The sequence below is a fragment of the Anolis sagrei genome, chromosome 1 (genome assembly GCF_037176765.1).
Source record: "Anolis sagrei isolate rAnoSag1 chromosome 1, rAnoSag1.mat, whole genome shotgun sequence".
NCBI lineage: Eukaryota > Metazoa > Chordata > Lepidosauria > Squamata > Dactyloidae > Anolis > Anolis sagrei.
Genome location: NC_090021.1, coordinates 182,507,035 through 182,523,918, shown reverse-complemented (window position 1 = coordinate 182,523,918; position 16,884 = coordinate 182,507,035). Strand labels below are relative to the sequence as shown.

At 38.8% G+C, this 16,884-nt stretch overlaps 1 protein-coding gene across 5 annotated transcripts in view; it reads left to right on the top strand.

The window, feature by feature from the left end:
• The window catches only part of MYO1B (myosin IB), a 130,437-nt gene that overhangs the window by 44,465 nt on the left and 69,088 nt on the right, over window positions 1–16,884 (top strand). For all 5 annotated transcript variants that reach the window (XM_060780696.2, XM_060780687.2, XM_067470779.1 and 2 more), the window contains exon 4: window positions 13,716–13,810. In XM_060780696.2, coding sequence (XP_060636679.2) covers window positions 13,716–13,810 — 95 coding nt within the window. The remainder of the gene's footprint in view (window positions 1–13,715; window positions 13,811–16,884) is intronic.

Here is a 16,884-nt window from a genome sequence, read left to right as displayed (position 1 = left end):
TAATTGTGTTCAGCAATAGGGTTTGTACAAATTGGACAGATGCATAGTAGAGTCTTTGTCTCGAGTGCTGGTGATTTCCCCTCTCTTATATTTAATAGCCTTTAATATGACCATTAGTGGCTGAGATCCCTGACTGCAATTAAGAACAGCTGCCAGCTCCTTTCACTGAAAATATACCAGCACCATTTATGTTTGAGGCTTCAATACCATGTGCCCCTTTTAACATTTACAGCATACAAATGGCATCCATCTGTTGCCATCAGTAAGCCATTATTTAAAGAAACAATATAGGTGGCAGCAAGGAACCTTGAGTAGCAGCCATTCCTCAGAAGAAGAATGAGAAGGTAGCCTAAGGCCTCCCTTGATCCAATCCTTAATAAATAATTAGCTTTCCTTGTTTGATGTCTGGATTTATGTGTGAACCGCTTTTTAAAGCAAACCCATTTTTTGCTCCAGGAGGGCTTTGATTTATAAGTAGAGCTAAAAGATGTAGACTTGATTTTGGGGCATGCAGGGATTTGTCTAATGTGTCAAGATGAGATATATTGCTTTCAAAAACGTAAATGGTAAATCATCGTGGAATGGCTTCCCTGGTCTTTGCAGTATAGCAAACAGCTTTAAACTTTAGTTTCTCTGAAACCTTGGTTAATGGCAACTGCTGTTAAGCTTGGTACCCAAGTGGCTGCTGAGACTTTGGTTTCTAAACAACAGGGTGTTAAGGGAGTCTTTCCCACATCTCCAGTACCTTAGCTACTTTTGCAAGTCTAGATCGGATAAAGTCCTTGAGTTCATAAATAGCTTATCAGGGGCTTTTCCTGGAATGGCAGCTCTCTATTATTATTCTCTAAAACAGGCTTGCCTGGGAATATCATTCCTATGGTTTCATCATGGGACCTTGGGGAGATGGGTATGGTCTGCAGACCTTGAGTTGCCAGCCTCATTTTACTTTCATGACTTTCAACAAGTGCACTTCTTTCCTAATGTACTCTTTTTCATGAATTCCCTTCTAATATACTCTGATTTTGTGTCTAATGCAACATGTGCACCTTTCCTTAATGCCAGTCATTTATCTGGAATTCCAAAATCTGAAACTGTCCAAAATTGGCAACTGAGTGGCTAATATTGCGGCACCGTTGCTTTCTGATAGTCCGATGTACACAAATTTTGTTTAATGTACAGAATTATTTAAAAATATTATGTATAAAATTACCTTCAGCATATATAGAACGACAAAATTGGAAGAGAAATCAAGGGCCATCCAGTCCAACCAGCAGGAGTGCACAATCAGAATTGGAAGAGAACAAACTCCTGACAGACAGCCATCCATGTTTAAAAATTTTCAAAGGAGTTTTTAGACTTGAGTACCATCTCTAAAATAACTCATTTTTATATGCAAAGATACACCCTCCCCCCAAAAGCCCACCAAATACTGTAAATCTCTGGTCTCAAGCATTTTGGATAAAAGATACTTACTTTGTAGCAGCCCTTGCATCTGACACTGGATCTGTAAAGAAATTATCAGGAACAGGTTGAAGTAGTGGATAATCATATAGAAACATTGTCAATGTGAGGAAGGAATTGTCTTTGTCATGGTAGCTGTGCAATTATTTTTACTTTTTAGTATTATTCAATTTGTCATCTTGTTCATAAGAAAGAGAGATTTCTTGTGCAAGATAAAGATTGCAAATTGAATGATTAGCTGGTCGGGGAACTCTGAAAAGCCTCCACCTGGTCATGCACTTGTCAGCTAAGGCTGTTGTATAGAGGGGAGCACTTATTTTTGGAAAAGGTGTCTGGGTCCAATATGTGTCTTGAACACAGTGATCCTTATCTTACCAATAAAATTTAAAAGTACAAAAAGGAAGAGAAGGTAGCACTTCATGTCCAATTACTTCAAGTACCATTATATTTAAAAGTATGTCTTTGGGTCATGAGAAATACTCTTTGAAAAAGCTCACCTTGAATACTTGCAGTTTATAGAAATGATTTACTGGAAAGGTTTCTTCTATCTATGTTACACACTCTGACTTCCCAGATTATAATGACAAACTAATTAATAGGAGCAAATTCATACTTTCTTTCCTGCTTTTAAAAATGTGCTCATGAATGTACTTGTTTTTTATTAATATTTTAAAAACAAGAACTGTGTATCTGGAGGCAATTGGGGTAAACTGTAGGGGTGACGCAGGTATGAGATTGTGTGATAACTGGTCTATTTTAACCTTTGTTTTAACCTTCATTTTTAACTTTTGTGGCATGAAGTTTTACCTAGGCATTTTAATGATGATATTTTAATTACCTTTTAACTTAAGTTTTAACGTATGTTAGTTCACTATTACGAGAGTCTTAGGATAGTGTTTAGTGCCTATTTGTGTACATTTTTGTTTTTGTCTGGGATTGTGTAATAGCTGGTCTATTTTAACCTTTGTTTTAACCTTCATTTTAAACTTTTGTGGCATGAAGTTTTACCTAGGCATTTTAATGATGATATTTTTAATTACCTTTTAACTTAATCAAGTTTAATGTATGTTAGTTCACTATTACGGGAGTCTTAGGATAGTGATTAGTGCCTATTTGTGTACATTTTTGTTTTTGTCTGGGATTGTGTAATAGCTGGTCTAGTTTAACCTTTGTTTTAACCTTCATTTTAAACTTTTGTGGCATGAAGTTTTACCTAGGCATTTTAATGATGATATTTTAAATTACCTTTTAACTTAATCAAGTTTTAATGTATGTTAGTTCACTATTACGGGAGTTTTAGGATAGTGATTAGTGCCTATTTGTGTACATTTTTGTTTTTGTCTGGGATTGTGTAATAGCTGGTCTATTTTAACCTTTGTTTTAACCTTCATTTTAAACTTTTGTGGCATGAAGTTTTACCTAGGCATTTTAATGATGATATTTTTAATTACCTTTTAACTTAATCAAGTTTAATGTATGTTAGTTCACTATTACGGGAGTCTTAGGATAGTGATTAGTGCCTATTTGTGTACATTTTTGTTTTTGTCTGGGATTGTGTAATAGCTGGTCTATTTTAACCTTTGTTTTAACCTTCATTTTAAACTTTTGTGGCATGAAGTTTTACCTAGGCATTTTAATGATGATATTTTTAATTACCTTTTAACTTAATCAAGTTTTAATGTATGTTAGTTCACTATTACGGGAGTCTTAGGATAGTGATTAGTGTCTATTTGTGTACTTTTTTGTTTTTGTCTTTAATGTTGATATGGTCTGTGGACTAATCAATAAACTTTGCTTTGCTTAAAAACAAGGCTTATGGCAGGTTATGTCTGTGAAGCCTTAGAGTTCATAGTATTGAGTCCCCTCTCTTATCTTTTAATGTGTTCACCCCTTTCTCTCTTACCTTTTAAAAAAGCACAATACTGTTTTTCTCCCATTTTGACATCAATTGAAAACTGAACAGCTCAGGAAACTTTTCAAAATAAGATTATGGTTCAGAACTGCATTGTTCCTATACAGGAATCAAAATAGTAAATGCATTCTACTTATATGTAAAATGAGAAAAATATACCCCATCACTGGAGAGTTTTGTTACGGGATAATGGGGGAAAATGAATTAATATGTCTGGCAGCCAATCTCACCACCATGAAAGAGCCTATGAGAGCTGGTAGTAATAAGCCAAACTGAGGCAGGGTGCCTTATTGTGGGATTTGAAAAGAGCCATGCGTCAATTAGACTTGGAGGTATGGGGGGAATTCCAGATGGCGGGGGCTTTGTAGGAGAAAGATCTGCCACCTGCTGTGGTTAAGCAGCAGGGATGGCCTGCATTGTTGCTTGTTTAGTGAAAGGGACATGTTCGGGGTGGGAAGGAAGAGTGGAGAAAGGACTGCGTTTGTTTGAAAAGCCTCATCCCAATAAAGCAATATAAAGATGCTGGGTAGTTCCCATTCTTAGAGTTGTGTGAAATGAGAACTGAAGGCCCATCCAGACGGGACCCAAAATGGACAAGCTCTTGCGCTTGTACTGGAGGCGTCCAAACAATGCATTTAGTAAAAGTGAATTCATTTGAGACAAAGCAGGAAAACACTGCTTTATCCTGAATTAGATAGCCCATTAGATCCGGGCCTTCTTGAAAGGCCTGGTTCTAATAGGTTATGGGTCCTATGGGGACAGACTACTGTGTAGTCCTGGGACTACCTGCGAACCAGTCCTCACACCCATCTCGCACTTTTTGGACTCCTGGGAAGGCTCCAAAGCAGGTTTAAGTATAGTCTGGAAGCGCCCTGAGAAAAGAAGTAGTGTACCATTGGACTGAATTAGGGATCTGTCAATATCTGTAAGAGAGAGCAAGAAGAGAGATGGTGGAAGTGAAAGAACATGGCATAATATTTCAGTTTATGCTCTCTTTTCAAAACCTGCTACTCCTTTCTTTTTCTTTGATGAACTATCTACTACATGATTTTGTGGGGACATCTTAAAAATTCTTGATTTAATTTACAAGTTTTTGACTATGAACACTAAGAGCTTAACACTTTTTCTATGTCCTCATAATCAAAAGCTCTCCAAAGCATCTATGTTAGGTCTCCCAATAAATCTATGAGAAAGGGTGGCTGCGGAGGGGCACTTGGGGGTTGTTTGACAGCTGTTAGAACTTGCTTTCATTGAAGGTATCTGCGCATCAGCTCACAACATTGTGAGATTCTTGTATCTGAACTGACTTGGGCTACTAAGTGCAATGAATATTAAAATGTTGAGGGGGGGGGGTCAGTTTTCTTGACACATCAAGAGAGTTTAGTAGACCCAATATTTGTAGCAGTAATGTATTAGAAAACTTGGAAAGACTTTATTTTGTCTCACTAATAAAATGATCAGCTCTTTACAAAAAGTGCCCTAGTTAAGGAAAACAAAACCAAAAATGTGGGTGCTGTTTGTGGAAAACTGTTTTTGAAATTTGCAAGTCCATAACAATTCTTGATTTAATTTGAAACACTAATTTGGTGCTTCATGTAGTCATGCTGGCCACATGACCTTGGAGGTGTTTAGGGACAATGCCGGCTCTTCAGCTTAGAAATGGAGATGAGCACCAACCCCCAGAGTTGGACACGACTGGACTTAATGTCAGGAGAAAACCTTTACCTTTACTTTAGGATTTAAAAAAATGATCTCTTGAATCTAGACTAGAAAGTGTTAGGCATGGTATGTTCTTTGAGATAAGGGGCTAATCCCTCTTGTTCTTCAAACTGAAGCTCCTGTCCTGGTGGAGTGCCTCTCTTTAGCACGTGGGCTTGAAAAGATGAATTCCTTTTAAATCTACCTTTGTACTCAAGAGGTTTTTAGCACAGAGCTGTTGAGGGAGGAGCAAATATGAATAAAAACTGCCCAAATCTTTTTATGTCAGAAACATATTTTTCTCCCCAAGGAACATGTGGCTGTTCAGTAGTTAATAGCTTAAATAGTTACAGCATGTCATCTAGAGGAAAATTAATGAAAGAAAGTTTTTGTGAGGTTTTTGTTTTTCTGATTTTCATGTGGAGACCAGTGTGGTTGGCTTTTAGATGGATACTTAACAACAAACTCTTATTTTACCTTTCAAGAACAATGAATTGCCTTATTGACATCTTGGCAAAATAATCTGAAACATATGTTTGACTCTTTCAAATGAGAAGAGCTCAAAAGATTTATTTCGCTAGTAATTATGTGGTTTTTCAGAAGACTGGCACATGTAGTTTATGTTTATAACTATGGATGTGAACAATCTGAGGCAGAACAGCTTAGGATTTTGTTTAGGACTCAATGGGTGCCATAAGATCAAATCACTTCTTTCAACATGTAGTCAGTGCTACATATGTGGCAAGTCACACTCTGGGCTTCATTACTGTGCGCCTTTGTTCATATGCGTAATAGTCATATTCACAAAACTGACACATGCCAATAGCGTCTTGAGCCTACAGTATTTCCTACGGTAACATCTGTGGCCCTTCAAATGTGTCAAATTATAATTTCCATCTCCCCCTATGTTTGATGAGTGATGATGACTTGTAGTCCAACACATCTGGAGGGTACCAGGTTAGAGAAGGTTGGCATAATAAGTCACGTTGCCTAGCAGCTGGAATAGATATCCATGCGTCGCAGCTGGAATAGATAACCCATGTGGTGCCTGGCAGTGGGGTTGCCTCGGTTTCTTCGTTTCTAGGCCTGTTCCTGGGGTTATTTTGGGTTCTTCTGATACAGAAAACTGGACTTTTAAAAGTTGGAAATAAGCAATGAGACAGACCACGTGGTGTCATGCAAACAACAATGTACACATGTTGGCCACTGCATTCCTCTGACATCTGGAGCTGAGTTTCTGCATCAGTGATATCCCTTTCTTGGAGGTGGCAGAAAATGGCTTGGAAGCTCCCTATTTCAGAATATGCTACGGCTGCTGTTTTCACAGGAGGCAGAATTATGCTGTTCAGTGAAATGTGAAAACAAAGCCTGGATTGCCCTTTTAATTTGCATCTTCTCCATAGCTTGTGCTGCCATATTCCAGTTTCTCTCACTTCATTTTCAAAGTGAAGAAAAATAATAATAATAACACCTTATTTATATTCCGCCCTTCTCACCCTGAAGCGGACTAGGGCGGATCACAGTACATATGCTTGGCAAACATTCAATGCCACTTTATATAGACAATACACAGACAAACAGAACAGGAGGTGGTTTGTTTCAGCTGTTTTTGGTGCCATGGAGGGTTGAGTCCAGGGGGTGCTGTTGCTCTATCCTCTATGATGAAGGGCCGTCAGGACTTTCTCCTTCCTTTTGGTCGCCCAGCATTTTCTGATCTTCTTTCTTTATGGCATCGTAAACACCTCCCCCACTTTTTATTGGTACCCAATTTCTCTAATTACAGCTAAAGCTGTTTTCGAATTGCTTAGGTAAACAATGGGCTAGGGTGACAGTTGGCAGCTCACACCAACCTGGGGTTCGAACTTGCAACCTGTCAGTTGATAGGTCTTATAGTTGCTGATGATTTACCAGCTGTGTTAAACCTCCCCCCCCCCCCCCCCCGTCCACTTCAGGAGATTCAAATAATCAAGGTAAGTCCCCCTCTCTGCTCAGGTCTCATCACATTTTGAGGTGACTTAGATGCTTGATATACAACAAGACTAATTTTACTGTAGACTAGAGCAGTGGTCCCAACCTGTGGTTCATGGACCACCAGCAGTCCCCAAGAACAAAAATATGGTCCACAGCCTCACCGTTACTACGCCGGTGCAATGAGAGCGACTGGTCTCGCAAAACGTGTTGAGGCAATGAGGATGTCAGGAGGGAAGAGGCTGACTACCCATGAAAGGCATGACAACTAGCCTCCTGACTGCTGCTTCTCCTCATCCCTTCCCCTAAACAAAGCCATCCCATGTGGTGCCTGGAAGTGGGGGGCACCTTGGTGTCTTCGTTTCTAGGCCTGTTCCTGGGGTTATTTTGGGTTCTGATCCAGAAAATTGCATTGGATAGACCACATCAGCTCCCGAGATTATTAAATATGGTTTTCTGTGGGCAAGTAGATGGTGACTACTGGATGGCATATGTTCTGTATCAGAAACTACTGATAGAGTCTAATGCAATTTTCCGAATCAGCACTCCAAATAACCAAACCATATCTAAAGTTGACCAAAAACAGATTTGTAACCCTTTTGGCTCTAATGTTGGAGAATGGTCCCTGGTCAAAGTGGTCCCTGGTCAAAAAAAGGTTGGGGACCATTGGACTACAGTATATTTGGCTCTCCTACTGACTAGAGCCACACATTATAGCCCCAGTGATTGAGAACTCAAGGTGAAGCTGACCAAACACTGATAAATATATTTTATATACCTCTGGCAATGTGAGTTGTTGGAAGTGGAAATGATATTCTGGATAATCTGGATCTAGCTCTGTTACATGGGCAGATGCTGGAAATGGTGGCTAGCATTTGGAGAAAGTTTCACCTGAACATGCATCTGTTTGGAAATAGTTTTATTTGCATGTGTATGATAGATTTAAGGCTGGGTTTCAGACTTTCCTTTTCAGCTGCATTCCTGACACATCAGGTCAAATTCTGACCTTCCAGAATAGATTTTAGGAGTGAAAGTGGCTGTAGTGGAAAAGGGAATGGAGATTATTGTGTGCATGCACCCATGTACACATACTTAGGCCCCTTTTACGCTGCCCTATATCCCAGGATCTGATCCCAGATTATCTGCTTTGAACTGGGTTATGTGAGTCTACACTGCCATGTGTTCTGGGATAAGCAAATAATCTGGGATCATCAGATAATTTGGGATCAGATTCTGGGATATAAACAGCATAGATCTTGCTGTTCATGCAGAGTTCCTTGGACCCCAGATTCTGTTTTGAGCATTGAACTTTAAAATAATGTATTTGCTATTGTATGCAAAAACTTATTTTTCTTTTTCATTGGATGTCCCTCTAGCTGTTATTTATGTTTGTATTGTCATTTCTCTACATGTCCCAAAGAACTTTTAGAAACAGGCAATTAAAATATTTGGGTTTTATAGGGGGACTTGAGAAGCAAGGTTTCTGATAGCAGGTGTGATGTTATGCAAATGATTAGTGTTGACAAACCAAATGAGTGTGACCTCTTACAACTCTCACCAACTCACACTGTGGAGTTTGAACATCTGATTATCCCAGTTTGCCAGTTGTCAGACCTGTTTTGTATAACTTTATATATCTTTGCTTATCTAGCATTGGACCTGCAACTCTTCCATGACTCCACTTCCATGTTAAATTCCACAGTAATTGCTTTTGTTACATGGAATTGTATCAAATTTCATTCGTTTAGAGAACAGAGCAGGTCATTTGTCTTGGTGTGTGTAACTGTGTGGTTAAGTCTACACATAGTATCCAAATTAAATTGTAAATATCGCAGTGTGTCCCAAAACACCTGAACTGCTTGGAAAATTTATTTTTAATCATTGAATGTGTATCTGAGTTTCATGTATCCCTCTCGAATGCAAAGATCAAAACATTTCTATTAGTGATTTTCCAACAATAGTTGCCATATGTAAAGCCTCCTTGAGTCCCCTTCGAGGTAGAGAAAGGTGGGATACAAATAGAGTAAATAATGAATAATAACAAAACTAAAATTACTGCCTGACAGAAGTAAAATATACAACATTATAATGAAACACTTGCTAAACAAAGGGTAGAAATTTGCCTCACAGCAGAAACAGTAAGTTGCGTACTTCAGTTATTATGCATTAGAGGCTCTAAATGTTAAGTCTTAATTTTTCCAAAACAAGAAAGTCAGCTCTTTCAGCTTTGATTGATATGACTTTAAACATCTGAGTGAAATGTTTATTAGAATAAACAATCAGTGAATTATTAAATTACTGGAGACATATTTGGCATGGAATTCACAGGAGTTTGGGTATCAGCAGAATCTAGCAAATCATGTAAACCAGGGGTTCTCAAATATTTTTAAGCCTTGGAGCCCTTTTTGAAGGAAAAGCTTATTGTGGGGCCCCAAGAAATGTTTTTATAATATATATTATATTATATGCAATGTATATGTGTGTGTATATATATGTGTGTGTGTGTGTGTGGGCAAATGTTTGGACACAGGGACTGCATTGCGTTTTAAAACTTGACAGACAGGCTGGGCCAGTGGCAGATGGATGGAGACTGTTTGTGTGAACTAATTGGGAAAAAATAGACAAATTACTATGTGCATTGCACATATCGTGTTTGTAGTGCAAGAAAGTAAGAAAGAACAATACAATATTTAAAATGAAGATCAATTTTAACCAACAAAACTTAACAGTATTTCAGTGGAAGAACTCAGGGGCCATCCAGTCCAACCCCTTTCAGCCATGCAAGAAAAGCACAATAAAAGCACCCCCAACAGATGGCCACCAAGCCTGTGTAGTAGTAGTAGTAGTAACAATAATACTAGACCAATTATGTTGGTTTAAAATATCACCTATGTCTGATATATATACATTATATATAATATATAAGCATTTATTAGGGCTTCAGAAGAAGCTTTTGTCTCTGCAGCTGAAAAAGTTTGAGAACCTCTCCCCTGGAGACTAAGAGAAAGAAGTTGGTAGCACAACCTTTCAAAGACCAGGTTTACATTCTCAGGTGCATGGAGTGAAGTGGATTTGAAGATGAGGTGACAAATTAAGTTTCAGTGACGGTCATTGGAGGGTATATATATTGTCTTCCATCTACCATGCTATTCAGCACTTTGCAGTGGGCACACATGCAAATCTCTGTGCCAGAGAATAAGTGGACAGAAATGAGACATTAGAAATCAGAAAACACACACACACACACACAGCAATTGCAGAACTCTTCAGTCTTCTTGGGCATTCCTCTTTGACCTTGGAACAGTTATCCATGAAGAATGGAAAGAAAGAGTTGGAATGTATCCTCAAACTCCAATCCATCAACAGTGGCTTGAGGAGAGACAATGGTTTTCTGGTACACTACACATATTAAAGCCCTAGCTAACACTCCACCCTCACAAGGGGTTTATCATACCTTCTTTCTGATATCCATCCAGCCAATATCTCAGTGTATTATAATTATTATCTTCACCATTCATAAGGTTATCTACTGCATCTGATTTTGCGCAATATCTTTCATCCTGCTTTGTCTTTCTACAACTGTAAAAACCAAACTTGTCACTTCATCACTGTACACACAAATTTTGCATTTCTATGGCTATTATTCACACTTGTAGTCTGTCTAAAAATGTCTGCTCCTAGTATTTCACTCCATCCATTTAAGGAAGATGTCTACAAAAACTTTGCTACCAACTTTGTTAGTATCTTAAGGTGTTATAAGATCCCTTTGCATGCTAAAACCGGGTCAGCAAAGAAACAAAATGATAAAAACACATCAAATTAGAAAGACTAAATGAATTGATAGCTGTCTTTTATGATCTAGTGCCATACTGATATCTTCTGGATAAATGCGTTGATTTGGGCTGAATGGAGTCTTCATGTTTGGTTGACAACGAGCAGCAATATTCTGTGCAAGAAAATAATTATGGATGACCTGTAAAGAGCTCCTCAGAAAGCTTAAGAGTCTTGAGTTTTGCCTTGGCCGTATTGTGCTTGCCTTGACTAGGCAAGGCATCACAAAGTGTTGAGTCAGCAGGCTTGGCCCAAATGCTCATGGATGTGAACTAGATGTGGATTGTGGCCAGTCTAAAAATGATTTCTAGTGGAGAAAATTGGCCTTAGTTTGTATCCATGGAGTTTTCCCAAATAAACCTTGCTACTCAAAAGCAATAAGTCATTGGGGTTTAGTGAGCCAAACCAGTAGATTTTGGTTGCTGGTTGTCCAGAGTGTCATAAAAGGTTGCTGACAGTGGAAGAAAGATATAATTTCTTAAACTGTTGTCCTTCTTTTGAATCTGGTTTCCAGATTTATGTAAAGCAGCTGGTCTGAAGAATGGGAAATGCTATTCACATTTTTACAAGTACCAAATGTACATTCATTCACTTGTATTCATGGTTAAAAGTTCTAAATATAAAACACCCACATGTTGGAGAGCTTTCATGTTTGCCGTACTTCTGAAACAACCTACTTACCAAAAAGGGGGAAATTGCTCCTAGCATGCCTTAACAAAAGGTTGAATAGTGGAAGACTTTAAATAATTTCAAAGCAGGATTGAACCTGCCTACCAATGTTGTACAGCAAAGGTGGACAACTTGTTGCTGGATTGCAATTTTTTTCAATCGAAATCAGCTGAGGAAATGATGAGGAGTGGCAGGAGCAGCGTTCCATGTTCTGGAGGGCCACGGGTTTCTCATGCAGGTTACCCATAAGATTGCATTCCTCTTGATTCCTAGAGCCAGGGGATGTCTTAATATAAACATGTGGTCACTTCTGGAATAGACATCATTATAAACCGATCATATGATCTCAAAATTTTGCCTGGAATTATCAGTGATAGAATACATGTTCACACATAATTCAGGTGGTATAATATTTGTCTAGATTTATACTGAACTGGGCAAATTGTGGTCTGTAGGCCCTTGAGGTCTGAAAGTGGTGCTGCTGAAGCCTCCCAAATCCCACAGGCCTTCCCATTTAAAAATGAGTGATATATTGCTCTCCCACAATGAGTCAAACCTGCTTTACAACAGCTTACCACCATTGGTTGATGAGACCAGTTTTATTGAGTTTTAGTTGTTGTCTTATATGTGTATGTGTTTTATGCTATTGTATTTTATATTGTGTTTTATTTTAAGTTCTGTTTTTAGGCAAGCTACCCCGAATCCCTTTGGGGAGATGGTGGCGGGATACAAGAATAAAGTTGTTGTTGTTGTTGTTGTTGTTCAATATGCAGCAGTTTTGACCCCACAAACTCTTTAAGTCCCTGTCGTGCCCCAAAATGTATCCCATTCCAGATTAGTTGAGGATCAGCCACAGAATGAAACCAGAAGTTACACAGTGTCACTTCAGGTTGTATCAGGCATGTTGGTGCAGTTTACCAGTGAAAAATCGTCCTGCCTCCTCCAGAGCTGCTCATCTTGAACTTCTAGTTAGCCCACAATCTTATCCAGTGCATTTCCCTCTTCCTTCCTTTTCCTCTTTCCCTTTGTTTCTCCTTTTAAAATGTGTCTATAGGTTTAAAGCCAAACTTTTACAAAATGTGACTCCTTTGGTAATTAACTCACATGTGATGCCTTCTTTTAATTATAGCATATATTGCCCCAAATCCCAGTAATAGTCCTGTCTAACATAAACCCACAGAATCAATGACATTTGCCTATCTGTTTACTTAGCATTCAACAACTGATTGAATTGGTCCACTTTAGTAGGGACTCCGCAATCGCATGTTAGCTATTGTTTGCCATTCTGTTTCCTTGGCAGATGATGTAGAGTTTTTCCATATTAGTTTCTAGATCATATGGTGATTGCTGTTTCATGTCCTAGACGTAAATAGATTGTGGAAGAAAGGTATCAGCATGCCATTGAAATCTCCTCTGGTGTATTTGAGCAAACTGTCAATGCCAGAACGCATCCATAACAGTTAAACCGTAATAAAACTGACCTGCCATATCAATGGATTCTGTATCCAAATATTCAACACCCATGAATATATTTTAAAAATTAAAAAAATGAACCCTGATTTTATCATTGTATATAAGGGACATCATTTTATTACACTGCTTTATATAATCGGACTTGAGCACTCACAAATTTGAAATATCTTCACTGGTTCAGAAACCAAATCACAGCTGATATCAAGGGTAGTATAATTGTGTAGTATTAATGGGCCCAAGATAATGTGAAATGGATGCTTATGCTGCTGCACTATTCTGTCATGTATGACAGACAGGTTTTTGACATTGGAATTAAAATGGGAGTTGCTGTTTTTACCAGACTTTGCATTGCATAAATAACCTACATGTGCTATGGATAAAACACTGCCCATTCAAGTTCTTGCTCAGATGTTCGGTATTACAAACAGATTGCAAAAGATAACTGTGCAGGCATCTGGTGGCAATAATTTGTAGTAAGTGAAATTGCCTTCTATCATCCAGTCAGTTTTATCCGCCTACTGGGAAGAAATAGCCTTTCTGTGAGACTTGAATGGGAACTGCTTAGCTGCTTTTTGAATACTGATGGATGTGACCTAGATAAAGCATTTTACAGTTGACTTCAAATGTCTGAATGTTGTGATGTATATATTGAACATGGCATTTACCTTTTGCCTGAGCTCCTATCATGTTTTTTTCCTTGTAGTTTTGCCCTCTCAGACGAAGCATATCGCTCTTTGAGAGATCAGGATAAAGACCAGTGTATACTTATAACTGGAGAGAGTGGAGCTGGAAAAACAGGTAACTATATCTGATCTTTGACCCACTTTTCTTTTTGGGATGTTAGCATGTTGTTGTTGTTCATTCGTTCAGTCGTCTCCGACTCTTCATGACCTCATGGACAGCCCACGCCAGAACTCCCTGTCAGCCGTCACCACCCCCAGCTCCTTCAAGGTCAGTCCAGTCACTTCAAGGATGCCATCCATCCATCTTGCCCTTGGTCGGCCCCTCTTCCTTTTACCTTCCACTTTCCCCAGCATAATTGTCTTCTCTAGGTCTTGCTGTCTCCTCATGATGTGGCCAAAGTACTTCAACTTTGTCTCTAGTATCCTTCCCTTCAATGAGCAGTCGGGCTTTATTTCCTGGAGGATGGACTGGTTGGATCTTCTCGCAGTCCAAGGCACTCTCAGGACACGGGTGTTTTAATTCTGGGGATCTGGCAGGTCCCACCCAGCTCTGCCTCAGTTGCATGGCATGTTTTGTCCTGTTGAAACCTCTTTCAGACTAGTAGTGGTTTGAGCATTGGATTGTGGTTCTGTAGACCAGGGTTTGAATTCAAACCCACTGAGTGACCTTGGGCAAGTCATACTCTCTTAGCCTCAGAGCAAGGCCATTGCAAACATCTTGTGAACACATCTTGCCAAGAAAACCATGTGAATGGAGTCTGGTTAGGATCTCTATAGGTCAGAAATGACTGAAGGCACTCAACAACAACAACCTCTATTTACGTGCTGCCCTACATGTGTGTAGCCATTTTGAGTCACTTCCAGTATTAGTCAAACCAAACCATACTGATCTCTTAAGCCAGTGGTTCTCAACCTGTGGGTCCTTAGATGTTTTGGCCTTCAACTCCAAGAAATCCTAACAGCTGGTATACTGGCTGGGATTTCTGGGAGTTGTAGGCCAAAACATCTGGGGACCCACAGGCTGAGAAGCACTATCTTAAGCATATTTCTAATTTTGATTGCAGATCCTGGACCCCATGAACAGAATTCCATATAGAGACTTCAGTTGCTATGCAAATATTGAACTATGCAAATATGAAATGAAATGCGTGGGTGCATAATATTGCATATCACACAGTGGTGAATAATAAACAAGATAAAAAATGCTCTTTTTATCATCTTGTTTGTTATGCATTTCAAGGGCTTTCAAAGGTGTGTTTGAAAGTAACGGTAGGAAAAAATTTCTTTTGTTATTCAAAGTACATATCTTTTTGTTATATTGTTTAAATAATCATTTTTAAATTGAAATGTTAAAGAACCCACCAGGGATCAGAAGACTTGACATTTTATTCATGTTTCAGAAATGAAAACACAGGAAAGCCTGGTTTGATTATTTTTAAATCCATTCTCCTTCCTAGCTTTTTAATTTTCACAGATATGGAAACATGATATAGTTGATTGCTTGTTGTTTTCATTCCAAAATACTTATATACCATCTTTTGTTTGATCAAGATCCCCAAGGCAGCAGTATAAAAATACATTTAAAACACTTTAATTGTAATAAAATATAATCAAAATGAAGATACGAAGGAACAATAAAACTGAATTCTAATGACTAATAGGGGACCTTGGTGGCGCAGTGTGTTAAACTGCTGAGCTGCTGAACGTGTTGACCGAAAGGTTGGTGGTTCAAATCCGGGCAAAGGAGTGAACTCCCGTTGTTAGTCTCAGATTCTGTCAACCTAGCAGTTCAAAAACATGCAAATCATTAGGTACCGCCTTGGCAGGAAGGTAACAACACTCCATGCAGTCATGCTGGACATGTGACCTAGGAGGTCAGCTTAGAAATGGAGATGAACGCAACCCCCGAGTCAGACACAACTAGACTTAACGTCTGGGGAAACCTTTGCCTTTACTTTTTTATCATGTTAGAAGCGACATGAGAACTTACTGCAAGTTGCTTCTGGTGTGACAGAATTGGCCGTCTGTAGAGAAATTGCCCAGGGGGTGCCCAGATGTATTACTATCCTGTTGGGAGACTTCCCTCATGACCTTGCAAGCAAGAGCTGACAAACAGGAGCTCACCCTGACTCCCGGATTCATAATGTCAACCTTCAGGTCAGAAGCCCAACCTTCATGTCAGCAGTCCAGCCAGCACAAGAATTTAACCCATTGGGCCACTGTGCCTCTTTTACCTTTACTAATGACCAATATTCTCCGGGTGCCCCATGTGAAAAAATTCAGATCCTTTCTATTTACTAATTAGGAGGCCGGACAAGCCCTCCTCATTGGTAAAGAGTTATAGACTCTAGATATCCATGTCTGCCGGGGATGAGAGGCAGGGCCTTCTCAGTGGTGGCCCCTCAGCTGTGGAACTCCCTGCCTAAGGATATTAGATCAGGCCCCTCCCTCCTGACCTTTCAAAAAAGAGTGAAAACCTGGCTCTTTGAGCAAGCGTTTGGAACTTCAGCATGACCAGGTAAATTCAAATTGGAATTTGAACTAGGAACGGCTAAGATAATGGAATGGTATGTATTTTTATATGGCATGTAATTGTGTTGATTTGTATGCCGCCCTGAGTCACCTTTGGGCTTCTATAGGCAGGATAAAAGTGATTTAAATAAATAAATAAATATCGCCATCAAGAAAGCCATAAAAGCTCTGGATTTTATTCCATAAGTCCAGAAATGTGTCCCCTGCTAATATGGGTTCATATGGGGCATTGCTTTTTGGACAGTGATATTATCAAATACCATATTTTAAAAGACTTATAACTTGCCGTCTAACTTTTTGCTGGTTGAGGAGCATTTGCTCTTCATGTCAAAAATCTCACTAGGTGGATAATTTGAAGCATTCGTGAGACTTTTTAACTTACAGAAAACCATTTCAAATAATTGAAAAGTAACTTGTTATTAATGAGCAATGCAAAGACACAGCTTTTTAAAAATAACAACAAGCTACATTTAACGTCAACAACCTTATGTTACTTCTTAAAAAACAAGTAGCTTCTCAGTATTATTTATTAAATTAAGATTTTGTACTCTGTAAATTGATAGTTTCATCTCAAAGAAGGTGACCTTTGGAGACAGACTGATCTCAGACCAAATATTAAAACTTAACAAAGAAAATTGAATCATTTCAAATAAAATT